At 59.7% G+C, this 27711-nt stretch overlaps 1 protein-coding gene across 1 annotated transcript in view; it reads right to left on the bottom strand.

The window, feature by feature from the left end:
* Positions 1-27711, bottom strand: part of TAF4 (TATA-box binding protein associated factor 4) — a 65358-nt gene that overhangs the window by 14826 nt on the left and 22821 nt on the right. The window contains exons 2-12 of the mRNA XM_049650501.1: positions 14819-14985; positions 13489-13608; positions 10335-10454; positions 9447-9569; positions 7939-8028; positions 7124-7369; positions 4485-4632; positions 3958-4072; positions 1668-1837; positions 1213-1343; positions 422-547 (exon numbers count right to left, since the gene is read on the bottom strand). Of these exons, the coding sequence (XP_049506458.1) occupies positions 422-547; positions 1213-1343; positions 1668-1837; positions 3958-4072; positions 4485-4632; positions 7124-7369; positions 7939-8028; positions 9447-9569; positions 10335-10454; positions 13489-13608; positions 14819-14985 (1556 nt within the window). The remainder of the gene's footprint in view (positions 1-421; positions 548-1212; positions 1344-1667; positions 1838-3957; positions 4073-4484; positions 4633-7123; positions 7370-7938; positions 8029-9446; positions 9570-10334; positions 10455-13488; positions 13609-14818; positions 14986-27711) is intronic.

Genomic DNA, 27711 nt, shown 5'->3' with positions numbered 1-27711 from the left:
GGTAAAAAGAAAAATAAGCTCGGACCTAAGTGTTCATCGTCTAACAGACACGCTATTTTACTCATGATATAGTAATATCCAGATCATACGACGGGACGTATATTACGTTTTTCAATGCTTTTTTACGGCCTAAACGTAACAATTTAGGCTGCACACCATGGGGAAAAAAACAGCCACCATGAAGGTCAGTGCCCCTGGAGAAGAGCTCACACATGGCTTTCGCCACGCCCGCCGGTCAAGGGCTCTGACAGACGGTGGGCCAGGTCGGCCCAAGGGGCTCTGGCTCAGGTCTGCAGCCCACCCGAGGCCCCCTTCCAAATCAAATGCATCACACCTTCGGGCCCGGGCCGGCCCCAACAGCACACTGGCCTCCCAGGGCCTGGGATGGGAGCGGCCGGCCGCGAGAAGCGCACACACTTGCCTTGGCCGCCCGCATGAGGATCTCTCTCTCTTGCTCGTCTTTCCTCTGCTTTTCAATTTGATCAAGCTGCTCAAAAAATTTGAGCTGAGCCCGGACATCACTTGCCTGCTCGTATCTGTCATCATCCTACAGAAAGGCAAGAACACGGTCATAATAAACCTGGGGACCGGGCTGGACAGGCTGCGCACACCCCGCTTCCCCAAAGCGAGTCCTACGGAGTCCCGCACACCCGCCCCCGGCCCGGATGGCCTGCGTGGGACGGGTCTGCAGGCCAGCAGGCAGATGGAGTCTCGGTGAGCCGTGCTGGGGCTCACGAGGAGTTTCCACCTCAAACGCTCGTGTATCATTTGATTTTCACTGCCACTCCGAGGGCACGGGCCTCACGCGGCTGGGCCCCTCTGCACAGCTCCCACGTGAGGACAGAGGAAGGCAGATCCCACCCTGCAACCTGCCCCTGAAGGCAGCACCTCGGTGCAGGTGACCCTCCACGACACAAACGGGGCAGCGGCCCGAGTCGCGGGAGCAGGGCTGGCTCGGGGCCGTGGGCATGCCACGGTGGCACTGGCAGGGGCTCCGGGACCCCCACCCCAGCCCCAGCCCCGTGCCTCATGCAGGCCCGGCCTGCCCTCCTCCTCCGGCCGGGCGCACGGCGCTGAGGCAGCTCCGTGGAGAATTCGGAGCCAGCGCGACACCTGTGCGGCCCCGCGCGCCCAGTGCAGGAAGAGGCTTCCCGGCAGGACCGACCCGGAGTCCACGGCCAGCTCGGCCTCTTCAGGACGGCAGTGTGTTACCTTGTACGAGAAGTTCTTCTGCTGGGCCGTCTCTGATATTTTCTCCACGAGATTCTGTAGCCTCTGCTGCGTGGCGTGTGATACGTAACTCACAACGTCCGGATGCAACTCCGTGATGCCATGTTTTTTACCTGGGGGTAGGCAACGCTTTAGCCGCCGAAGCTCCATTCTCTCCTCTCCGAGTCACCGTTCTGTCTTCCTCGACTCACCGCTCAGAGCGACCCGAGGGCGGCCTGGACAGGCCCTCGGGGCAGGGGTGGGGGTGGGGGGTCGGTCTACACCCGCTGCAACTACCTGAGAACCACCGGCATCGAGCACGGGGAAAGTACAGCACCGGTAACAGGCAGGACAAGGTACCGAGTGCGCTCCGCCGGGGAGCTGGGCAGAAGACGGCTCTATGCGGGGCTAGAGTCGCATGTGCACCGGGGGCCCCAGTGACGGCGGCACCCACGTACCGATCTCTAGGATTCTTCTCTGTAAAGGCGCTGGTAGGAGAAAGGTTTCATCCTTACAGGATCGCGTCAGGGTGCCCACTAAGTCAGAGTTCGTGGCTAATATTCGTGCACTTTCTTCCGACAGGTTTACTCCCGCCATCGAGGCCACGTCGTTGATGTCATCGTCATCCCTTCAGAGAGGAAGATAAGCTGACTGAGCGAGGGGCGCGTCGGGAGACGCTCGGGGGGCCTGACCCAGCGGTCCACAAGCGGGGCAGGGGACCCCGTGCAGAGAGCACACGGACGCCCCTCCAGGCGAGCGTCCCGCCGGCGCCCTCCGGCCCTGCACCGTCACCTGATCGAGGAAGCCCAGCGGTCTTCTTTGAAAAAGAGTCTGGTTTTTTTTCTTCTTTTAATTTCTTTTAATGTTTATTTTTTGAGAGAGACAGAGACAGAGCACGAGCAGGGAAGGGGCAGAGAGAGAGGGAGACACGGAATCCGAAGCAGGCTCCAGGCTCCGAGCTGTCAGCACAGCGCCCGAAGCGGGGCTCGAACCCACGAACCGTGGATCATGACCGGAGCCAAAGTAGGACGCTCAACCGACTGAGCCCCCAGGTGCCCTGGGAGTCCGTTCTTTTAAAGGAAGACCAGCTAAGCGTTAAAGCTGCACAGGAGTCCCAGCACGAGGATGCGTGTAGAGGGCTCCCCCACGGTCAGGACTAAGCTCAGAGAGCAAACCCAGCCACACAGGACCCACAGCTTCAAGGAGTTTGTTCCCAGTGAAACTTGGCTAAGAAAATCAAACAGCATTCTTTTCTTAAAACGGTCCCACAATTGTGGAAAAGGCAGAGTCGGGGGTGAAGGACCCTTTCCTTCCTGAATGAAGCTGCCGACCTGACGCCCCATGCCCCGGATCACCCTACGTGTGCCCCCCGAGGAGCCGGCGTCCCCTGCGAGCAGGCCGCCAGCCACACGCACGGCCCCCCCTCCAGCCTCCCTAGCCTGGGACGCTCCTCAGCCTCGCCTTGGCTCTCGTGCCAGTGACGCTTCGAGGCCACGGGCCAGGTGTCCTGCAGCAGGTGTGTGTCCCCCGTCTGACTGACGTCCCCTCCCCTCGTGACAAGAATGTCACACAAGCCCCGCAGAGGGCCGGGTCTCCTTGGTCCTTTCCTGATGCACTCTGAGCTCCAGCCCTCTGGGGTCCCTGCCGGCTTCCCCCTCCTCATTAGCTCCCCATTTATTCACCGTCACGGGCTCGTGCGTTCCTGTCTCACCCAGGGCACACGGCCTGTCACTACAGACACGCACAGTGGGAGGGAGCCCATCCACCCCAGCACCGCTCTCTGACCTGATGAGATGCGCTAGCTTGCCCTGCAAAGACCCCGAAACCAGCCTTTCTCAGGCACCTGGGTCACGGTGCCACAACGGTTTTTGAAAGCCGTGGTCCGAGCGCTGGGCGGGCTCCCTGCCATCCGGGCGCTACTCCCAGGTGCCTCTGGTGCACACAGCAAGGAGCCCCCGCAATCTGTGCGTGGACACGGACACGGACCCCACGAGCTAACCTGGCACCACGGGGCCTTTCTAGCTTGCCTCGTGCCCGCACTAAAATTTCCTTCCGTGGGACATACCCGGATTCCCCGTGGCCCTCATTCCCTCGCTTCTCTGCTGTGCAGGTGGACCCCTCCCTCGGGGCGGTCCTCCCCGCCCCCACCGGGCGCAGGCCCTCCACACCGGGCCATCCAGGCACAGCGCCCTCCTCACCCCGCTCGGGCGCCGACCCCGGCTCGGCACCGCTGACGCCAGCCCTGCTCCAGCGGCCGACGGTGTCAGGGACGAAGTCTGGTGGGGGCGGGCCCGTGAACACCCCGAGGACGCGTGTCCTTCCCCGCTGCTTCATCGTGATCCACGTCCACGCCACGGCCTTCCCGCTGCGCGTCCCTGACACGCAGCTTTTTACCCAGCTGCTCAAGAGCCCAAACCATGGCATTTGTTTCCAAAAGTTTGAAGTTAAAAGAAGGGCAGGTGAGGCGTCCTACGTGATGGTCACGACGCACTCGCAACACCAAGACCTAGCGTCACAACGATGGCCTTTCCGTCAGTTCATACAGAAAACAGCGGCTCATTTACTTCCTGCTGTGCGTTTGCAGCAGATCTCCCTGCACTAACTTTGCGGGAAAACGCGTACACGGGGGTCAAAGGCACGGAAAGAAAGCGGTCCCAAAACCACAGCGCCGGTGCCCCGCGGGCGAGGCTGCCACAGGCCCAGGCCTTGGCCCCGCCACCTGCTCAGCGCGGACAGTGCGCCCCGTACCGAAACGAGCCTCCCCCGGGCTCCTTGAGTTTGTTTTTCTGCGCGGCAGCTGCTTGAGCCGAGACGGCAGAGAGCGCTTTGGTTCCAGGTAGCACGGCGGGCTTCACCACGGGCACTGCAACACAAGACAGCAGCGGTCCACGCGCGGCACGCGTGCCCCACGCCCTGCCCCCACCGCACCCTCCCCTCGGGACATGCGGGCGTGCCCCCGCTCCCCCGCCACACACATGGGCCCAACCGCTCGGGAGCCTGGCGGCTGAGGGGAGGCCATCACTGCCGACCCACCACGGTGACGCCCGTCAACACGCGGGACCCCTCGCCCAAAATCCTGGGCAGAGGCACGAGCGCACCCGTCAGGTGCAGGAGGGGCTCGGGACAGAGAACCCAGCGGCGCCAACTGGACCCGTTGCCCCCGAGATCACCCCGACGCGGCGATGGCCGCACGGCGCTGTGAACGCAGCGAAGGGCACCGGACGTTTGGGGGGGCGGTGGCGGGGAGCCCCGGGCGTGCGGCCCACGGCCCTCACCTGGCTGCAGCTGGTTCAGCTGGATCTGCTGAGGCGCGGTGAGCACGATGCGGCTGTGAGGCTGCCGGAGAGCGACCATGGGCGTCTGCGTCAACGTCACCTGCGGCGGGCGGATCAGCGCTCCGGGCTTGGGCGGCTGCTGGATGACCTGGGGCAGAGCCACGGGCCCATGAGCACCCACGCCCAGCCGGGGGCCCTGCCGGGACCTGGACGCCCACGTCCGCGCCACGAAAGAGGGGAGCTCTGGGGGCAGATCTGCACGTGGGGCCTGAGGTCGGTGCCAGGACGAGGCAGGCTGACCCGGCGGCCTGGCATTGGAACACGCGCCTTCCCCCCAAATCTCAGAAGGGGATACGGCTGCTAGCCACTGCAGGGCCCCGTTTTCCCTCCCGCACAGGGTCTCTAAGAGATGGGCCGCCTTCTACCCCGGGTGGGGGGGGGGGGGTCAGATTTCCCGCGTCCTGCCCTGAACTCAGCCCTCAGCCTTCAGGGAAGAGCCTCTCCTGCGGCCTCCCCGTGGGGGCCTGCCCGTGCCCACCACCCGAAGCTGAGCTGGGGAGACACCCCAGAGCTGAGTCCAGCCCCAGCTGTGTCCCCTGCTGCCCCCAGGCCTGCTCGGGGCTGTGCTGCCTGGAGCTCCATCAGCCAGAGCGAGCTCCTGCCTCTGCCTTTGCTCCAGGGGCCCCCCACACCCCGCCCCGTCTAACCCTGGGCCCAGCCCAGCGCCCCGCCCCACGCACAGTGGCACTCCCTATGCCAGAGTCACACTGCCCGGCCCAGAAGGTTATTACGTAGGTGACCTGATGGGCGTGCCCAGTATTACGAGACACTTGCTGGGGACACGGGGTGGTGCCCTGCAACCAAACTGTTTCTGCAACAAACCCATGAAAATTCACCCTCTAAAGGAAGAGTCAAGACAACAACTGCCTCAGGGTGGTCAGAGTCAGAGTCAGGTTTTGCCACGAACTAAGGGAAAAGCCACGGTTTTCATCTCCATAGGCTTCCAGGATCCAGGAATGGACCGGACTCAGGCCTAACCCCACTGCTGCTCCCCCACACATCCCCCACCCCTGGCGGGACTGGGAAACGCAGTGCAGAAGTGACCCCGTGGGTCACCACAGCCTCTGACCACAAACCAGGAACACGGGTCAGGTCACAACTACGCACCAAAAGTCAGACCTTTCCAGGAAAGACGGGAACCCACGAGGTTCTCTTCAAGGGAACACCCCTTTAGCGCAAATTAGGCCAGGGGGGGTAGGACGGCCCTGTACGTACAGACCTGCACCCTCGGCACGAAAAGCCCTCCTCTCGCACGCACCCTCAGCCCGCAGCACCGCACAGCGCCCAGCCCAGAAGACCAGACGCTCTCACCCACCATCTCAGCACACCTTCCTCACCGGCGGTCAACGCGAGACAAAGGCTTCCCTGAGCAGGTGGGCAAACAGCCCCACGGACTCTGGTGGCTCACCAGTGGCTCACTCAGTTACTATGTGGCCGCTGTGACAAAACACACTCTACGACCCGCTATCAGGTGACAAGGGAACCTGCACCGTGGGGGGAGCTTTAATGGTCTGTAAAGCAACAAAATCCCTCTGAAATTAAAAAAGCCAACTGCCCTTCCAGGTTTGGGGAGCACATTTAAAATGCAACTCCAGGGGCGCCTGGGTGGCGCAGTCGGTTAAGCGTCCGACTTCAGCCAGGTCACGATCTCGCGGTCCGTGAGTTCGAGCCCCGCGTCAGGCTCCGGGCTGATGGCTCGGAGCCTGGAGCCTGTTTCCGATTCTGTGTCTCCCTCTCTCTCTGCCCCTCCCCCGTTCATGCTCTGTCTCTCTCTGTCCCAAAAATAAATAAAAAACGTTGAAAAAAAAAAAAAATTTAAAAAAAAAATAAAATGCAACTCCTGGGGCGCCTGGGTGACTCAGTCGGTTAAGCATCCAACTCATGATCTCAGCTCAGGTCATGATCCCACAGTTCATGAGTTTGAGCCCACATCGGACTCTGCACTGACAGCACGGAGCCAGCTTGGGATTCTCTCTCTCCCTCTCTACCCCTCTCCCGCTCACGCGGTCTCACTCTCAAAATTAACTAAAAAAAAAAAAAAAAAAATTTGAAACGCAACCCTTCCCAGCAAAGACAGCCCTCGTCTAGCCACGGAACTCAGAAAACTGGATCCACACCTTAAATCAACAATCGGCAGCCTGCAGCTTTGTGTCACCGAGACCCAAACTGGGGCTGCAGAGCTGGGCTCAAGGCCGTGAGACAAAAGGCCCACCGACCGCCTGCCTGATGTGTCCATCGCCAGGCACACGGTTTCCTGTCCCGGGGCCGCTGCTCCTGATCAAAGATAACGTCCCACTGAAGATTCACTACAAATGCCCGGTGTTCACTGGGGGCACGAACACCCCCGGCCGATACCGGGAAGGGACAGGCCGTTGGGTAAGAGCCAACGGGCTTATCCCGTCTTCCCAGGAAACACGCGTGCGGGGCCTCGGCCCCAGTTCACGCCTGAACTCTGTTAGCACCCCGGCCTCCCCCGGCGGGAGCCCTGCCGCCTGCCTGCGGGGACGCGTCCCTGAGCCGTGGCCGATCTGCGTGAGAGGTGGGCACGGGGGTGACGGGCGAGGCTCTCGCCTTCATACCAGCGGCGTGGGCTGCCCCCGCTTGCCAACGCCAACCTGTGTGGGCTGCGTGAGGCTGATGACAGGGGGCTGGAGAGCGCTGGTCACGGTGGCCGCCGTCTTCCCGGCCGTGCGCTGGACCGAGCTGCTCAGCACCACGGCCGTGAGCGCGGTGGTGGCCTGCGAGGCGGGCGGCGGCTGCTGCTGGCTCTGCTGGATGAAGGCCGCGGAGTCGGGGGTCAGCTGTCTCAAGGCGGGCAAGCTTCTCTGGGCGGGAAGACAGACACAGGGTCGGCAGCGGCACGCGGCCGGGCTCCCTCCTCACAAACCCAGAAACCTCCCGCTCTGAGGAGCAAGCCCCTCAAGCTCAACTGCGCGGGTCTCAGCGCCTTCACGCCTCTGGGCGTCGGCGCGGGCAGCCGGGCGCACTAACCCGCAGCCCCACCGTCGCCGAGCAGGGTGATTCTCCGAAAGAACCGGCTAGAATTTGCTCAGAAAAAAGAAAAGGGCGGTATTTCTGAAAGGCTCTTAAGAATGTCACGGCGGCAAAAGTTACTTAAGAGGGCCGGCCTGATGCCCTTGAACTCCACCGCCTACGGGTGAGCCCCGCCCATCGGCCTTCCGGCCGGTGCTTCTGTCTGCTCTGTGCCAGCGGCCAGGCCACAGGCCAGGGGCCTCAGGGCTCAGAGAAAACCCGCTGACGGGGAACGTGAGGAGCGTCACAGGGCACCTGAAACCCACAAGCCCACGGGGCCACCTGGGCGCCCCCCTCTCCCCTCCCCCAGGCCCACGGCAGGCTGCTGGCGTGCAGTGCCGCAGGGGGTCTCCACATTTACCTTCAGGAAAGGCACAAGGTAAGGTTGAGGTGAAGAATTAAGTTCTCGGTATAACCTACTGGTGAAATCTTCCGCTTCGATTTTTCCATCCTTAAAAACGAAAACCACAACAAAATTCTCTCGTGAACACAAGTTAACACTCCTCTGGTTATTCAGCACTGCTCTGGTGCCCGTGGGAATCAGCGTCCTTTCCGCCAGGTCTTGCATGGGGCACAGGTGACAGCATGGGGCAAGTCAGGGACGCCTTTACAAGAAGAGGCGACCCACATTGAGACCCCCAAGCCTCCAGGAGGAAGCCCGGGGTGGGAAGCGAGAACCCAGACAAGAGGGGGGCACAACCCTGTTCTGGAAACCGAAGCATGTGTGGTCTCAGGGTAGGGGAGGCTAAGAGAGGCGGGCAGGGACGGGATGTCACGGGCCATCCTCGAGAGGAAGCCCTAAGAGGGAGCGCTCTCAGCCAGGGCTGCCGACGTCTGGGGTCCCGCAGGGGAACTCGAGCTTCCGCCCAACCTGTCCAACCTGTGCCCTCTTGTTTGGGGCGTTACCAGCAGCCAGGCCCTAACTAATGCCAGGTTCAAGGAGGAAGCGGCAGCAGCGTCCAGGGTACCAGGAGGGCCCATGAGAAGGTGGAACAGGGGCCCCGGTGCCCTGCCGAGAGCACAGCCAGGTGGGGGCAGGGGTATTGCCAGATCACGTGGGGAGCGAGGGACGTAGTGCCGAGTGGCTCCTTCGGCAAGAGGGGACCGACCACAGACAAGGGACCACAAGGATGGACAGGAGAGGCATTTACTTCGTCGGCGATTTTCACGAGAAGGCGGAACTGTTACAATTAAAACAAAAAGCTAGGAATTGTTGCTTCCCGTGAGAGGGGAGATCGTTTTTCAATCTCTACGCTCCCTGAAAATACTTAAGTGCGTGGTCCAAGCAACTGCTCGCCTGCGGGAGCACGACTTGTGTCCTTTTCGGACCAAAACTAGGGTGGCCTGCAGGCAGGGCAAGAGCCAGCCCCCTGGGGAGGAGACGGCAGCTCTGAGAGTGGCTGTCCCGCCACCCGTCACCCCGGGGGAGGGGTCCCCCCCTACCCCCCACCCGGCTGCCTGAGTCAAGAACGGAGGCCCCGGGCAGACACATCCCTCCAGCAGAAGGACGGAAAGCATCCAGAAGCCCAGATGTCAGACCACCAGGCTTCCTCAACAAAGAAACCAAAAGGAAAGCGAAGGGCAAGGAGGAGGGACCTGAGACCAAAGGAGACACAGAGAAGACGGCCGTGCCCGCAGAGAGGTGCAAGAAAAAGCCTTGAAAACGCTCTCAATCAGGTGTGTTTACAAATGCTCCTGAGGTGGACAGAACACTTTCAAGTGGCCTTCGTGTGAGTGCCGTGGGAAGCAGGACAGGTGCAGGTCAGTCCCCAGGAGGCCACCACAGGCCGCGCGCGCCTCTGGCGGGACCTCCCCGCGCGTGCGGCCTCCCCGCGTGTCAAACGAGTGCTCAGAGCCGCATCCTCTTACCAGTAGGTTCTGGACCAGCTCTTTCACGTTAGCGGCTGTCTCTGTAGACTGTTTACCAGATGAGGCCAGTTTTATTAATGTAGATAGAAAGTTTTTACATTTCTTCACGTTTTCCATGGTTTCCTGGATTCAAGTTAAAAAGATACAAGTGAAAAAGTCTTAAAAAGGCAGGTTTCTGTCAGAGCCTCTGGGTTCACCGGAACGTCTACAAGAAACTCCTTTGCAGAAAATGCAGCGACTCTCAGGGCTGCTGAGGGGTGGAAGCCGGGACGTGTGCCACGTGGCCACGCCAACCGAGGGGCACAGCAGAGCTCACCCTGACTCAGCCAGCAGCTCAACGCCCGGGGACGTAACCGGGCGAACAACCATATGCGTGACCATGAGGAACCTGTGGCAAGTCCCCCGTGACGTGGCTTTACCATAAAGAAAAGCTGGCGTCTACGTAAACACGCAACAAAAGGAATTAAACTATGACCCAGCTACGAGAGGTGCGGAAAAGCCTGAGCAGAGAAGCGTGAGAGGGGGTCTAAATAAAGCAGGACCCCGGCAGGTGACCGATGCGCACGTGCACGGGGAGCCACTGGAAGCCTAGCAGGGACGTGGCTCCGCTCTGGGGACAGTCGCTCCTGTATGCTGCACGGGCCGCGGCCTCAAATGCCACCTTTTGGGCTTCTGTCACCGTGGACCTCTGTGCGGCCTGGAGCCTCAAGCAGGGGGGCAGGGCCTTCCCGCCGCCCCGCAGAGCCCGCTGGCTCACAGCCCGCCTGGGAGAGGCCGAGGTCCCCGGGCCGTGCTTGCCCCGCGCAGCTCTACCCTGCAGGAAGGGGGGCTGCGGGCAGGCGGAGGGCCCCTCGAGGCTCCCGTCTCCCACCCACGGGTGGCACTCACCGTGGCAGCCGTGGAGGTGGTGGTGGCCCCTGGCACCGTTCGCTGAGGTGTCCCCGTCTGAACAGTCGTGGCCGTCCCGAGGGAAGTTGTCTGGGCAGCGCCACCCAGAACCAGCTGAGGCTACGAGAGTCCAAAGGCAAGGTAAACAGAGGGTCTGCAGAGACGGCCCTCACATCCCCCAAAAAGAACGAGACCCACAGCAGGCGGAGCCCTGGACCCCGCGGACAGGGAGCCCGGGCAGGGCAGAGTCTGGCCACGGAGGCCGGAGCCAGGAGTCCCATGGCCACCGGTGTGAAGTATCTGTCCTCCCAGAAATGAGAAGCAAAACGGAGAAGCTACAGCTGAAAACGTGTCACCTGGCTTGTGCAGAAGCCAGTGACGGGAAAGGACCGTCCTCCCGCCGGGTCTCCACCCACATCAGCTCTGGCGGGGGCCCCAGCTGCGCCCCCGCCACCAGGCCAGCCTCTCCCTGCTCTCCACGAGCGAGCCTCATCGAGAAACATCACAAAACGAGGGCTTTCCAAGCAGATTTGAGCAATCCGTAGGGAGTGGGTGCGAGTGGGGAGGGGCCGGCGACCCCCACGGCAGCTCCGGGGGGCTCCCGAAGCCTGGCTCCACGCGAGCCGTCACGACAAACGGTTACCGCTCTGTGTATTACATTCTCCCAGTTGATGCGTCTAGCCTTCGACATTCCCTCTCCGGTTTTCCAGACCTTGCTGTCTGTGGCCCGGCGCGCCGGGAGGCCCGCCCTGAGCACCTGCGGCTGTGCCGGTGGCTCGCTCAGCCCCCAACCCCCCACCCCCCACCCCGCGAGGGGACGGAGCTAGACATGGCGGGCCGTCTCCTTACAACCCGAGTGTCTCGCTCACTCCTAAGGTTCGCTCGCAGGGATTACTGAGAACATCACATCACCCTTGGAAGGAAGGCCGCGGGGACGGACACACGGAGCCACCGTCTCGGGGCACTGGGGGGACCGCTCAGAGGCTTCCGGACGCCCGGAAACGGCCAGGGCACTTGTCACCCCGTGCAAGTCCCCTGCACCTCAAGCCACACTCCCCACGTTCCCTTCTGCGGGCCTGACGCGTGCATAGGTCACCCCGTGGTGCCGACACCGCGTCTGCCTTCCACCTGACCCGCCAGCTTCAGGGCCTTCTCAGGACAGCTCCGCTCACTGTGAGCAGAACTCTAACACGCCCACCGGACTGAACCCAGGCGGAGAGCGAGTCCCAGGACAGCCACCCTCTCACGGGTGCTCCGAGGACACGAGTCTGCCGCTCTGCTCCCACCTGTCCAGCTGCTTCGAGGAACAACCTCCCTGCCGCAGACGCAGAAGGAAAGACGACGAGGTACAGCCAGAGGGCAGGGCGCCCGGCGCCAGGCGGCTCCTGGGCCCCCCCCCCCCCAACCGTCCACACCACTCTTGCCTCGGCTTCCTCATCTGGGAAACCGGAACAGCGCCCGCCCCACAGCAGCACAGGGGGGAGTCACACGACAACCAGCGACGACGAAGCGCGGTCCCCGCACGCGGCAGACGTCCGACACAAAGTGGCCAAAGCCGCACAACCTGCACCGTGACGGACGCTCGGAACACCTCAGGACCGAACAGCTCTGAACCCCTCCGCTTCGGGCTCCCCAGCCTGGCCGCCCAGCGCCAGCCACCACCCTGCCCGGGGGGCTCCTCCCGGCTGACGGAAGGGGCCAGCCTGCCCTCCGCTTGACTGACCAGAGGCAGGCTGACAGGGGAGGGTCACCAGGGCACCCTCCCCGCCACAGCCTCGGACACCCGGGAAAGAACACACACACACACCAACCCCAGCAGGCTGATGGGGAACGTTTCTGGGACCGGGCTTGGTTCCTGGCAAAGGGCACGGGCCTCGGGGACGCAGGGCGGCTGGGCAGCCGCACACGGGCCCAGGGGTGCGTTCCAGAAGCCCCCGACCCCTCACCTGTCAGTGCCTCACCAGGAGGAGGGGGTTGTGGAGATCACACCCGCCAGCACACACGAGCAGCCGGAGCCCCGCTCCCAGACGAGACGCACATCCTCGCCCCTGCGCTTACAGGTCGGCGGGCACCACGCCCAAACCGTCCACACTACAGATTCCTCTGCTTCACGGTCAAATAGTAATAAGGCGGCTGTTTCTGGGGCGCCTGTGTGGCCCAGTCGGTCAAACGGCTGACTCTTAATTTCAGCTCAAGTCATGATCTCACAGATCGTGAGTTCGAGCCTGTGTCTGGCTCTGTGCTGACAGTGCGGAGCCTGCTCGGGATTCTCTCTCTCCCTCTCTCTCTCTCTGCCCATCCTCCCCCAAAATAAATAAACATTTTTTAAAAAAACAAGGCGGGGGGGCACCTGGGTGGTTCAGTCGGTTGAGCTTCTGACTCTTGATTTCGGCTCAGGTGGTGATCCCAGAGGTTGTAGGATTCTCTCTCTCCCTCTGCCCTCCCCCGCTCACATGCACTCTCTCTCTCAATTTAAAAAAAATTTTTTTTTTAATTAAGGTGATTATTTGTAATTATGCTTCTGGCACAGAGAGAAGCTTTTTTTTTTTTTTTTTTTTTAAGTTTATTTACTTATTTTAAGAGAGAGAGAGAATCCCAACTAGGCTCCACACTATCAACACAGAGCCTGACACAGGGCTCGATCCCGTAAACCACAAGATCATAATCGAAGCTGAAACCAAGAGTCAGACACTCAGCCGAGTGAGCCACCCAGGCAGGCGCCCCAGGGGGACATTTTAAAAACACTGCTGGTGTCGGGGCGCCTGAGCGGCTCGCTTGGTTGAGCGACCGACTTCGGCTCAGGTCACGATTTCGCGATTGACGAGTTCGAGCCCCGCGTCGGGCTCTGTGCAGAGAGCTCAGAGCCTGGAGCCTGCTTCAGAGTGTGTGTCTCCCTCTCTCTGCTCCTCCCCTGCTCATGCTCTGTTTCTCTCTCAAAAGTAAATAAATATTTAAAAAAAAAAAAAAACAAAAAACCCACCGCTGGTGTTCAATCCCATGTGGTTTAAAGAAAAGCCTGACCTAGCCTGGGTAGGCCATCAGAGACAAAACAGTCCTCAGGACACTTCCTCCCGAAGCCCACCTTTGCATCCGACCTCCCAGCCCGCGAGGCCCGACCTCCACGCAGAGGGCGCTGCTCCCACGGCCTCCTCACCTGCACTCCGGGCGAGCGCTGCAGTGCCGTGGCGGGCTGTACCGTCGTCTGGGCCTGAGACACTTGCTTGATTATGGTTGTTGGGGTCACCTGCCGTGCAATAATAGGGGTCCCAGGTGCCTGAAAAGTAAGTAGGCATCATCTAAAAGGAGCAACAAGTGACACGGTTCCCCGCCCCAGCACAGCCGAATCGCCCCGCTACTGCAGAAGGGGAGGGCTCGGGCGCATCGGGCCACGAGCCACAGTCAACAGAGCCACCCCACTTCAAGGGGGGAGCGTGTGACCAGAATCTGTGCGTACTGTGGTAACACCACCACCGGGCTCCTTCACCCCAGTCTACCAAACATGGACTTTAAAGAACGCGAGTATCTGGGAAATCGGTCCTTGTGTGGATTTCTAGTCATCTTGTTCGTAAGCACTAAAACGGTAAGAAGCGCGCGTCCCCTGGGTCTAAAGATGGGTCACGTTGCTGCGGAACAGGAAGTAAAGGAGACAGCGGTCCAAGCGGCCCACTGACACTAATCCGGATAGAAAGACGGGGCCAGTCCTGAGCGCAGTGGTGCAGACGCGGGCTGACAGCGGCCACGCTGGCGGCCAGACGGTAACACACACACGTGACAGTGACAGCACGGGTGTCATCTGCCTGCGTCTCGCTTCACACGGCCCCACGGGCCTTGACAACACCGCTCTGAGCCGCCCTGGACATTCGATGAGGGGCACGGTGTCTCCCTGCACAGCCAAGTCCTCCGTCTACAGTGCAGGCCTTCACCTCCCGAGGGAACGCGGCTGAAATCACAGGAGGAAGAGACCTCAAGCCCCTTCCAGCCTCCACTTGAGTGACTAACCAGCCAGCCAGTCAGGACGGGAGGGTCACGGCAGCGGGCAGAAAGGCATCGGGAGACAAGACGCGGGTAGCGGGCTGGCACGCGCCGAACGGAAGTCAGGATGCGGACAAGACACGCCAGCACGGGGGTCCCGCCCCCCCCTCCACCCAACCTCCGGGCCCAGGGTGCTAACCCCCAAGCACGTGGGGCGGGGGTGCCGTTCAACGCAATCTCCTGACGCTCTCACGCGCCTCCCCGACAATAACACTAACGCACGCAGGGTTCACTCTGCAGAAGAGGAGACTGAGGCACCGGGGGTGGAGTCACGGGAGGGGAGGGAACAGACAGGACGGAGTCCAGGCAGAGTTTCGCTGAGCACGGACGCGGAGCTGGCCCCCCTGAGCCTCCCGAGGGTGGCCGCGCGTGGCCGCCCCTCTCCGCCCTCGCGGGACACCTGCCGGACGGACGTCCCTCGGGCTGCTGCCACCTGGCGCGCGTGCACTCACCTGTACGGTAGAGATCTGGACGGGAGGGGCACTTGTGGGGGTTGCAGGGCGGGGCGCCATGGTGGTCTGAGGCTGGGTCTGCACGTGGGCCTGGGCCTGCATCTGGGCCAAGGCCTGCTGAGGAATCATTAACAACTGCCCGTTCTCGCTCCGCACGAGGACCATACCTGGGGATAGAGGAGACCTGGCGTCAGGAGACGTGCCCGCCCCCGCCCCCCCTCCGCCACAGCCGGGGAAGGTGCTGACCCTACCAGAGGGGAGCCGGTCGGCTCTGAGAAGGAAAAAGGAGAAGCTGCGAGACGTGCAGGGTCGCACGCTCGCCAGGGAAGACGGCGTCCGGGACAGAAAGACGGCGTCCGGGACAGAAAGACGGCGTCCGGGACAGAAAGACGTACGAGGTTTTTTCCTCGTGGGATTCAAGCAGCAACCGAGTCTTGGGAAGGAAGCCAGGCGGCGAAGCTCCCGCGGCCACAGCACCTGCCTCGCGGCCGCCTGCACGGCCACACGCCAGCCCCATGAGGCGGCCCGGCGCTCGCCACCGCCCCCAGCCCCACCGGCCGTCTCGGAGGAGGGAGGCCTGGGGTCCTGGGGGCCCGAAGCAGGCACTCCTCTCGGGAACACGACTCCCGGGACTGCTCTCGGGTGCGGGGGCCGCGCCGTACCCGCGGCTAACCTGGGACGCCCGCGACACACACGCAGGGACAGGGACGGCCACCCGCGCTTGGCAGCTCCAGAGCTCCATCACCGGGAAGCAAGTGCCATCAGCCAGACGCGGCATTAACTGTAGCTTCAAGAACCACAAAGCAGCTATGTCGTCGATTCCACCAGAAAACAGCAGCCTATCCCCACCCCCACCTGGGGATAAGTCTCCCACTTGGAGGGACAGGGCGAGGAAGAAACGCTCCGCTTCGCACGAGGCCCGGTGCCTGGCGCTCCGGGACAGGAGGCCTCCCCGGCGCGGCCCGGCCTCTTCCAGGCTGCACGCAAGGTGGCCTCTCCGAGAGGAAACGGCCGGCCGGCCTCACAACGAGCAGCATCAGGGCTTTCCCTCCCGAACCAAACGGGAGCTCGAGCGACCCCAGTAACTCCCAGAGGAGCCCCTGAACCCCCGGGTCCCGGCTCCTTCGACACCCAGCATGACATCCAGAAGTAACAGGCCTCTCCCGGGCTCACAGCTATAATCCCTCATTTAAAAGAACCACGTCCATACCCATTAAGTAAGCTTCCTTCCAAAACGTCCCCGTTATAATAAACCATGCTGAAATTTAAAAACAAAACCATAACCGGCTGCTGAAATAACACTCTGCTGGACTCTCCCAGACCCCGGAGCCCGTTAGCACACTGGGGACCCCAAAAGAGGAAACCTGGCCCTCCTCCCAATGCCAGTCTCGCAAGCCCACCATCCCCTGTCACTAGTCACCAGAGACCCCCTCCCCCTCGTTAGGGTTCTGGGAAGCCACTTGCTGATGTCGCCGAGCAGCGAGGGGGGATGGCCAGGCCCCCGGCCACGTAAAGGGCCCGGCAGCACCCGTGACTTAGTGCCCCAACTTTAAGCCTGTTAACGTGGCAGTGCATGAACGTGCTTTGACTATCAGCTGCTTTTCTGCTTAAGAAATCACACCTACAGAAACTTAGAGGAATATTTAAAGGATAAACATGTATGAGCCAGTGACGTGGTTAAGATGCTAACAAAACAGAAGTGGTGCCCTGGCCCCACAGACCCGTAAGAAAAGGTGCCGTGAGCCACGCAGCAGGCCTGTGGTTTGAACAAAATTTGGAGAAGTGACCACGTAACTTTAAGCAGGTAACGTAACCGGACTCGGGCATTGCAAACACGTCCGAGTGGGTATGCAAATGGAGCAGTGAGATTGACGGACACAGCTGGACACAAGGGAGGCGGGCTGCTCGTAGACCCCAGGACCCCCACTGACCGCGAACCCGAGAACAGCCACTCGCTCCTGAGGCGGAGGGAAGGCTACGTGCACAGGAGGGCAGGCGCTGTCCTGGGGCCGCACTTCACGCCCGGTCTCCCCAGCTATGGTCACTGATCGGGCAATAGGCAGAATAGCCCGAGGACGGTCACCACACTGACCGCTGCGTCGAACACCCCGTCTTAATGACGTTACCGCAGCCCCGGATCTTGTCAACTCTGGCTGTGACCACTCATCTCAAACAGATAAGCAGCTGTACAGCGTCTACTCCTGCCAACGCTGAGACACACAGGCCTGGCCCACAGTCACACCGGGAGGCCGCCCCTCCCCACCCTCTGCAGGTGCAAGGTGGGCCCCTCCCCCACCCCCAGACGCCGCCAAAGGCCCCCTGCACACCCAGGCCACCCGGCAAAGCCCTGACACGGAAAACACAACGCCCACTTCAGAAGACCCTTCAGAGCCTGTCTGGCCCGTGCAGCCGAGCCCTACAGGCAGTCACCAGGCAAGCCGGGAGCCCCGGACCGGCCTTCCAGGCCTCCTGATGGAACCCGGCCCCTCCCTCACCCGGGAGCCGCCGCCTCCCCTCTACTCCAGACACATTAAAGCCAAAACCAGCCAGTCCACGGAAGCCACAACCCTGATCGGGCAGACAGAAAAGAACTTGGGTTTTCTTCTTTAACAATTTTAATATCTTTCCCAGAGTAGAGTTTGTACGGGAAACTTGAGGAACTCAGAGACGCACACGGAAAACAAATCTCCTGAAATCCCGCGTCCTCTGGTGACCGTGTGCGTGGAAAACACACCAAGGCCACTGCGAACACAACTGAGGCTATGGCGTTGCTACTCAGCCCGCGTCGTCTTCTCACCTGTTGGAGCGTAAGTTGTTTCCGTGTCATCGAACATTCCTCAAAAACACAATTTTCAGCAGCTACGTAATATTCCATCCAAAACGTATTGATGATTTCTTTATTGGTGAGGATACCGGACTATTCTCTATCTTTTGCTGCTGTGAAAGCTCAGATTTTAAAATGACAGCGCACGGCATGAACACCCTGCCGGTACTTCCAAGGTCCGTGCCACGCAGCGGTGACCGGCCTCCCTGTGCTCGCCGCACGAGACCCTGACCCGGCCCCTCCCTGGGAGGCAGGGCGCCCCACACAGCAGAGCGGAGCGCACACACAGTATCCCAGTATTGCGCGGACCGCCAGTTCCTGAGAACGGATCCGACCCCTCCTCGAGCACCAGAGTTCAGGATAAACTCAAGGTTTTCACCCAATGTTAGCTGTCGTGATCCCTCTCCTACAACATTCCTTACTGTATTTTTAACCAAAATGTAGGTCAAACTACACTACAAATTAAACAGGCACTTTTGGATTCCGCCGGGAACCCCACCTGCCCATTAAGTAAGCTTCCCTCCAAAACGTCCCTTTCATAATAAACCATGCTGAAATTTAAAAGCAAAACAAATGTGTTTCAATTCTGGGGAAGCCAGGGGGCTCGGGCCACGGCCCTTCACACGCGGGCCTGGAACGGGGGGCGCCTCCCCGAGGGAACAGCGGGAGCTGGAGTGACAGGAGCAGGGAGCAGCAGCCGGGGTCAGGGGGACCAGACTTCCGCCACAAGGTCTCCACCGGGCCGTGGTGAGAGTCAACACAGACAGCGGCAGGAAAGGCAAAGCCGTCCGCGATCACACACGTGCAGAATGAGACTGTGCCCCGAGCCCCGACGCTGATGCTGAAGAAGCCGCAGTCAGGACGTGCCCAAGAAAAGGGAGCAGTCTGTCTGCACCTCGCTGGACGCTTCAGTCTTGAGTGCCGCACACCCCACGCTCCCGCGCCAAGAGGAGGAGACCGCGGAGGGGGAGGGCCGGGGAAGAAGGGAGACGGTCCCTGGGGCCCTCCCACCACACCGCCACCCGCAGCCCCGCCGGGAGGAGCAGCAGACCAAGCAAGATGCCAACAGGGACACCGGGAAAGCTGGTGGAAATTAAGGCCCAAGTGTTCCTTTTACTCTCATGGCTGTCCGCCTCTTAAACGCACAGGGACGAGGACTCGGGGCACAGGGTCAGACAAGCGCGTGGGCGGGGCTCCCGCGTCCTGGCACCACACCCCGCCACGCAGGCCTGAGCAGGGAGGGGACAGCGCACCAACTGTACCAAACGGTGCTGCTGAGCCCAATCCACACTCGACTCACACGTGAGGCCAGACACGTGGCCCTGGTCCCAGGGTTTCACCCCTTCACGAGCAGCTGGTCAATGTCACATCTCACCACGCTCGTCCATAAACTGCACAATCATTTCTGGAAAACTCCCCCCGGGCTCCTGAAGTGCCAGCAGACAGTGGTGCAGGACCCACCGGCCAGCTGAGCTGGGGCGCCAGCTCGGGGGTGAAGAAGTCCCCACCAGAGCGCGGGGCCCTGTTCGTCAAGGCTCATCCTGCATCTTCCGGGGGGCATCGGTGTTTAACAGTGCGCACCGAGGGCACCTTTCTTTTAAGACCTGTTTACTGTTGCAAAGCTCAATATTTTCTTTTTCATCTGCACAGGGGGGCAGTTCAAGGCTGGAAGCAAGAGCAGCACAGGAGGAGACGCTGCTGCTCCGGGGCAGGGAGCAGTGGCATTACCGCATTTCCGAATATTTAGCTGGAGATGAAGCTTCTGACCCGATTCGTGTTCCAGCTTGTGCAGCTCCCTGCACAACACACATGCCATCATCATGAACTTTAGTTCATCTGAGCATACACCGCCAGCTACAAACACGGCCGAGAAACGTTAAGGAACACGTGACGGGAAGAGCTTCGCCAGGCCAGCGTGGTTAGGATGTCAACTCCCCGCAAACGCATCTGCAGATGTAACACAAAACCCACCCGAACCCCCGCAGGCTTTTGTGTGCAAACAGACAAGCTGATTCTACGATCCACAAACACAAGGTCCTAGAGTAACCCAAACAAGCGGGAGTAAGGACCGAGTCGAGGCTAACACTGACCGTTTCCAAAGGCATCAGAAAGCCGCGGTCACTGAGGCAAAGTCGAACAGATCAAGGAACAAAACAGTCCAGAAACAGGCCTGCACAAACACAGACCGGTGGTGGCTACAAAGGCAACTGGATGGGAAAAGGGCAGCCTTTCGACAAATGGGGAACCAGCGGACATCCACACGCGAAAAGCATGGACTTGGATCCATGCCTCACACCATACACCGACAGCAACTCCCAGCAGATCCCAGACCTAAACGTGAGCCCTAACACTCTAAGTTTCTGGAAGACAATGTGGGGAGAGGGGGAATCTTTGTGACCCTGAGTTAGGCAAAGATAGTCTAGATACAACACCAGAAACACAGCCCATAAAAACAAATTGGTAAACTGGACTTTATCAAAACTAAACACTTCTGCTCTTTGGAAACCACACTCAGAATGAAAATAGAGGCCGCAGGATGGAGTCCTCGCAGGGCCCACACCCAAGGACAGGCCTGCATCCACAACACATACAGAATTCAAGAAAACACATAAGAAACAACACATTTGAAGAGACCACTCACCAAAGATACCAGATGGCGAGTGAGCACACGTGAGGGTGTGCCACACCAGTCATCAGGGAGCGCACATCAGGTCCCCAGGGCGACACCTCAACACACAGACCCACACACACATCACCCGCAGCAGCTTTGTGTGTAACAAGGTGGGAACAAACCAGAGTACACCAGCACGTAAAAGGACAAGTGACTCTGGAATATCCATAAAACAGAAAAGTACAGATGACCAGGGATGAGCTACTGGTACCCAGCAGCATGGTCAACCTCCCTTCACCATGGAGCGATGGTTCGGAAACCCTCCTACCAAAGAGCTTGCAGGGGCTTCCCACAGCTTTTGAGATAAGGTGGCCCTCCCTCTGCAGCCTCACCTCGAAGATGCCAGCCACAGAGCCCCCGCCTACCATAGGGCCTTGTTCTAGAACATTCCTTCTGCTCTGCTGCCTCCAGAGCCAGCTCGAGGCCCACATCCTGCGACTGTGGCTCCCGGACGGTGCCTCCCTCAGCACAAGCTCCCTGGGGGCAGGACTGACACCCTCAAACGTCTGCATGGAGAGGCAGAGAAACAGAACACAACCTCCAGCCGCACTCCACGGGCCAGCTGCAAACAAGCCCAACCATCGTAAGGACAATGAGCCAAGAAAAATACAACCAGTGGCTAGTGTGCTATCTGGTGGACGTGCATGTGAAGAGCTGTTTTCCTGGGGCACCTGGGTGGCTCAGTGGGTTACGTTTCCGACTTCGGCTCAAGTCATGGTCTTGCGGTCCATGGGTTCAAGCCCCACATCGGGCTCTGTGCTGACGGCTCGGAGCCTGGAGCCTGCTTCGGATTCTGTGTCCCCCTCTCTCTTTGCCCCTCCCCTGCTCATGCCCTCTCCCTCTCTCTCTCTCTCAAAAATAAATATTAAAAAAAAAAGGGAACCGTTTTCCCATGCTGTCAATGCTTTCAAATGCGAAAGATTAGAAAAAATATCTGAAATGTTTGATGAAAACAAAACACCAAACTCGGGATGACCGTGACAGACGTGCTAATCGCCACGTCGTACGTCGTGCATCGTGCGCTGAAACCAACATACCGCTGCAGGTCCCCGGCACTTCAATAAAAAAGAAACACAAAAAGGCCTCAGGGCAGGTGGATCCCCCGCCAGTTCAGGGTTCAAAGCGGATGGCGGCCTGAGACAGAGTCAGGACTCCACAACCCATCACGTTTCCCTCTCCTCACAGCGTCCTGGGACTTTCCAAGTCCTGATGAAACTTAGGACGTTAACGGTTTAAAGTAGCGTGTCCCCAGAACTCTTCAGACACTGTGTTTTAGGGACCTCACCCACATGTACACACGTGTACACACGCGTGCACACACACACAGACACACACACACACACCCTGCAAAACCATTTGCCACGGGCTGGGCCGGTGGAAGAGGCCGTGGGTGGGGGGTGCGGTGGATCAAACATCTCCATACAGGTCGAAATTTTGTAATGAATGTGTTTAAAGCACAATTTCTGAAAACAAAATTCTGTCCAAATCTTGACTAAGTTGTCGTAATCACAGCTGTCTTATCTACTTTACAAAGTGCCCAAGGGGCGCCTGGCTGGCTCAGTCCATGCAGCATGTGACTCTTGATCTAGGGTTGTGAGTTCGAGCCCCACAGTGGGTATAGGGATTACTTAAAAATAAAATCTAAAAACATTTTTTAAGTAAATATCAGTGGCCAAAAAATGTATCAAGTGATTCCCAAAAGCAACACAAAGGGCCAGGCAGCAAGGAGCTCAGCCTCACTAACGAAGACGGGCAAATTACTAGATGACTCTCTTCACCTACATCTACCACAGCCTGGGGTGGATGCAGGGCTTAAATTCTGGGCAAGGGTCTCTTCTCACAGCACCAGTGCTGGAAGGCGCGTCCCTCGCCCGGGAGGCACAGGTGCAGCCAGCGGGCCACGTCCACACCGAGAACCGCACATCATCCAGAGGAATGTGCTCCGACTGTGTGCCGGGAGGGACGCATGTCCTTGATGTGTGACGTAAAAATACACCTGCGGGGCAACACAGGGGGCCGACCCGTGTGACAGTGCCGCGGGCGTGCTCAGCGGTGTGCTGAGAGCCGAAAACCACGGTCTGCACACGGCTCAGGGTGTCTGTACGGTGCCCCACCGTCTACGGCCCTTTACGTCAGTGTTACAGTCCCCGCGTCACTTAAATCCACAGCGAGAAAAACAGGGCCAGCAAGTGCTGGGTGACAGGCCGTGAGGAGGGCTGCCTGACGCCACCTCTGCCCCGCTCCTCCTCAAGGTCCACCACCACTTCACCCCGGGACCCACGCACCGTCCCCATCCCCGTGGCCCCATCGCAACCCTGGGAGCCACGGCGTTCTCTCCCATGGACGTCTGCCCAGCCCAGTCCCGGACGCTCCGTGCTGCACGTGTCCGGGGGTGGCCGGGGCCTCGCACTCAACAGACACTTACTAAACACCAACGCGCCACAGGGTCCAGGCGGCCCCGCCCTGCGGCTCCAGCAGTGTCTACGTGTCACTGCTCTTCCGGAAGGTGGAGAGAAGACACCGTCCCCAGAAAAGACACGGCCGGCTCTCCGACAACAGGGCAGGACGGTGGACACAGCCTCCCTAACCGAGGGCCAGGCTGCCCTCCAACATCATGGCCCCAGGCCTCACCGCTCTCAAGGGGCCGGCGGCCCGACCTGCCTGGCCGGCGGACAAGCACCTGCCCAGCGCACTTCACCCGGCGTCCCTGCCCCTGCCTGGGAGGGCATGGCGCGTGGCGGAGGAGTCGTGGGCTCTGCGCCCCGGCCCTTCCTCTGCTCGGCCAGCGCCACCTTCTCGTGTTCTCACTTCTCTAAAACCCCTGAAATCCAGGGGCGTCGGCGACGTGCCTGCGCTCCTGCTCCGGGCAGCCTCCCCGTGTGGGCAGCGAGCACCCCCACTGGCCCAGGTCAACCCCTCAACCTCCCTGAACTCTCAGGATCGAGACGGAGCGCAGTTACCTCTTTCTCTTCAGGCTGAAATCCTGAACGCCCTGCACCACCCGAGAGCCTCTGCACACACACGTTACCACGCTCTTCCAGGTGCGGTTCGTGCGCTCCTCCGATGCTCCCTCAGCCTTGACCGGGGGAGGCTCTGCTCCCCACCTGTGCCCCCCACGCACCCACAGCAGCGGAACGGCCCGGGGCCCCTCGTGCCCTCGCCCCCAGTCCATCCTGCCTTTCCTTCGTTCCCCCTACCCCCTTTCTCTGGACTTTCTCTTCTCCTGTGAGGGATGTTGCTGTTTTTCACCCTAAGTGCCTCCTAGCGTAAACCGTGCGCAGACAAGAGTAAACGCGCACATGCTCCCGGCAAAGCCTCAGGAACGCAGTCCCAAAGCAGACGTGCAGAGCAGCCCCAGGCAGGTGCTGAAGAAGCCGCCTCTGCACCGCCTCTCTCACGAAGCTGTGCTGATGTCCAGGGTCCCAAGAGCAGCTCTGGAAATAGGACAGGTGGCTCCGCACGAACACCGAGGCGGAGAATGCGCAGGATGCTCTGGAAGAACATTCTGGGTCTCTGTCAGGATCAGTAAGCAGAGAGAAAGGCACTTTCCCTTGCAGGGTCATCCCCATGGCCTTCTACTCGGCAACATCTACGTCCTCGCACAGTCAGTATCATCTACTGTACCCTCAAATCCGCACACTCGGCCACCCTGAGGTGAGCGTCTGTGCCCTCCCATGTGTCCAGCTGGCTGGTGAGCCACAGAGGCCGCAGGAGAGGGACTGACCGCAAAGCGTCAAAGGCGCCGTGCCAGTCAGAGCCGCCCGTGCCGCAGGACCGGACTCGGGGAGCCAGGCTGCAGGCCCGTCCAGCGCCTGGGGCCGTAGCAGCTACACTGAACACTGGACGCCCTGCCTCTTGTGGAAGTTTTCGTGCAAACACTGCACAAGTTCAAGGAAACGGAGGTCAGGTGGCAGAGGCTGTGACTTTACGTGATTTACGGCAGAACGTCAGCCCCAGGCAACCCCGCTTCTCAGAACACTGGAGTCGAGGAAGCAAAGCAGGGGCCCGAGCCCATCCCTTCCCGCAGTCAGCCAGCAACTCACCCACGGAGGACCTACTACGTGCCAGCACGCAACACACACCAACGAAAACCAGGAGCACAAGGCGGCACCCGCTCCTGGGGCCTCCCGCGTGGTGGGGGGAGGGCACGAGCCGAGCAGCGGACCCGCGCGTCCACCCAGGCCGTGGAGGGGGGCCACGCAGCACTGCAGGAGCCCGTAGCCAGGGGGCCTCCGCACCTCATCTGAGGGGCCTAACGGGCTTCACGGAGGAAGCGACACGGTAAAGACGTGGGAAGGAGTGGGGCCTCGCTGCCGGGAGGGTGAGGGAGAACACACCTTGTCCCAGAGACGCAGGCGAGGACACCGCGAGGGTCAGCTGGGAAGGGCACAGAAAGGGGACCCAGGAGGCTGAGGTCCAAGCACAGGAGAGCGAGGCCCCAAGGGCCCAGGCAGGAGGGGCCGGCACTCGGGAAGAAGCCGGGGGCTCCTAGCTGGTGGCTTCAGAACTCTCCGGAAGTGTGGGTGTGGGGGTGCGGCTGGAAAAGCCGGAGAACGAGGAAGGAGAGCGCAGGTGGGAGGAAGAAGGTGCTGACAAGAGACACTGTTCAGTTTTCAGTAACATGAAGGCAATTCCCACAGTTGGCAGAAAAAGCGTCTGATAAACTCAACATCCACTCATGACTACAGAATAAATATCCCCGCCAAAAAAAGCAAACAACTTCGGAGAATTAGCAGTGGGAAGGAGCTTCCTTAACTTGATGAAGGGAATCTACAAACTATCATCTCCAATGGCAGATCTTTAGAAGCATTTCCTTTGAAATCAGGAATAATTCAAAGAGGCCAGCCATCACCTCTCTTACCCAACACCGTACCCAAGGTCCCAGCAAGCCGACAGCCCAGAGGACAGGTCAGGGAGTGGGAGCATAAGGCTCTGAATGAAATGAGATTGTCATTAATTGTACAGAACAGGATTCGTCACATATAACACCCAAAAAAACCAGCACCCACAGGGGCGCCTGTGTGGCTCAGTCGGTTGAGCATCCGACTTCGGCTCAGGTCATGATCTCACGGTTCTCATGGGTTCAAGCCCCACATCACGCGCCACACTGATAGAGCAGAGCCTGCTTGGGATTCTCTCTCTTCCCCTCTCTCTCTCTCTGATCCTTCCACACACTCTATCTCAAAATAAATACATTTTTTTTTAATGGCACACACGTTTTAATGAAAGCATTTGATAAGATTGGTAGACATAAGGTCAATGTGCAAATCTCAACTACAATTCAATGTACCATCACCAAAAATTAGAAAATGCAATTCTTAAAAACTACTATTTAGAGAATCCTAGAATGAATCTAACAAGACCTACATGGAAAAAAATACATACACTTGAATGAAAGATCTTACAGAAGATCTAAATAGAGTGATAAACCAAATTCGTGAATACATAGGCACCATACCGTAGATGTCGATCCTCCCCGAACTGACCCACGGACCAATACAATCCCAATCAAAGCAACTATGGGGACTTTCACAAGCTTCAAAGATTTGGCTGAAAAATGTATAAGCAAGATCAAAATACCAAAAAACAGACAATTCTCTGGAAGAAGCGAGTGAGGTACTGCCCCAGTGTCAGCACAGAGCTACACTATGGACACGATGCTACCGAGGAAAAGGCAGATAAACCAAGCGAGAGCCACCGAGAGCCCAGAAACTGACCCCTATGTAATACAAACTTGAAATACTGCAGAGGGACGTGCAGACCAGTGGGGTAAGGAAGGCCCATTCAAAGAAACAGTGCTGGGGCAACTGTCTGCTGGAGAAAGAGGAGAGAGTGACCCCGAGCTCTACTGCACCACACACACACACACACACACACACACACACACACACAGCTGAACCTGCGGGACGGAAGCCAATGTCAAGATGTCAGAAGAAAATACAGGAGAATATCCCTGGGACCTTGGGGCTAGGAAGAAGGTATTAAACATGACTCAAAGGTGTTTACCACAAAGACAAGACAGACAAATGCTGCTACGGGAAAACCAAGAAACCCACTCGTCGCCATGAAGAAAAGTGCAAAGGCTGGCCGTCAGCTGAGGAGCACACTGGCCACATACGTGACCTCCAAGGAATCGTAACCGGGATAGAGATTAACTCTTACAAATTAGAGAGAGACGATTCAGAGCACGGCTAGAATGCAGCAAATCCACGGCATGGGACAGTCGTCCACGATGAAAGGGGTGCGTGCGACACCCCGCTAAGCCTCAGGAGCGTCCCACTAAGTGCAGGAGGCCAGACACACAAGAGCACCACTGTGCAAGCTCACGTTTACGGAACTCCGGATGAGGCAAATCATAGTGACAGGGTGCCAGGGCCGGGGATAACCGCCAACAGGCCTGGGGAGGAGTCCACACCTTGACCGTGGTGGCAGTCACACGTAACGTATGTGTTTGTTAAAACTCACAAAGTCAGACGCTCAACGGGGTCGACGTCACGATATGCAGACTAAGTCTCAAGAAAGGATCGTGAAGCTAGATGGGTGGGGCGCCACAGCACACCCACTGGCAGTTAGAATGCAAGAGGCCGACCCTGCCACGTGCTGGCACAGGCGTGCGGGGACAGGAACTCTCCTGTTGGATGAACAGCACATTCCCACAACCACTTAGGAAAAGCCTGGCCTGAGCCTGAGGAGCCTGAACACAGGTTTCCCCAGTGACTCAGCAATTCCGCTCCCAGCATTTACCCTGGAGAAAAGAACACGCACGCGTACATCCACACCGAGCCCTGTCCACGAACGCTCAGAGACGCTCCATTCATTACTGCCCAGGAAACCGAACCGCCGGCGTCCGGTGGACTGACGGACACAGTGTGTGTGCGACCGGGGCGAACCCCGAACACCCCGCGTGAAGCAGCCAGACACGATCACGACGTGCAACTACGTTTCCGCGAATTGTGACACGGCAAACAAAACTACAGAGACGCGAAGCGGGGCGCGTGCCTGTCAACGAGAGGGCAGGAGAGGCCCTTGGGGGTGAACGGAGCATGTGCGTCCGGAGCGTGAGGGGGCCGGACAGATGCACGCACTTCTCAAAGCGGGTGCACTGTGCTGCATGTGTCTTATGGGCGTCTAACCCCCAAGAAAAGCCTTACGCGTGCTGAGCTCTATTTAAAGGCGAGCCTCCTCACACCCGGCTGGCGCGTGGCCAGGAGGCTGAGTCACCCGCTGGCGACAGCACAGCAGCCCGGGGGGAGCTGCCTCTCACCTCGGCCAGCGGGACCGCCCGGCAGGCCCCCACCTGCAGCCCGGAGCTCCCCGGCTCGGCCGGCGTGGGCTGCTGGGCCTCGTCGCTGTGGCAGGAGGAGCTCAGGTGTCCTTCTGGACCATTCCTTCCAGAGG

The sequence above is a fragment of the Panthera uncia genome (genome assembly GCF_023721935.1).
Source record: "Panthera uncia isolate 11264 chromosome A3 unlocalized genomic scaffold, Puncia_PCG_1.0 HiC_scaffold_11, whole genome shotgun sequence".
Classification (NCBI taxonomy): Eukaryota; Metazoa; Chordata; class Mammalia; order Carnivora; family Felidae; genus Panthera; species Panthera uncia.
Note: the sequence above shows the minus strand (reverse complement) of the source record. Positions and strands in the feature narration are given on the sequence as shown.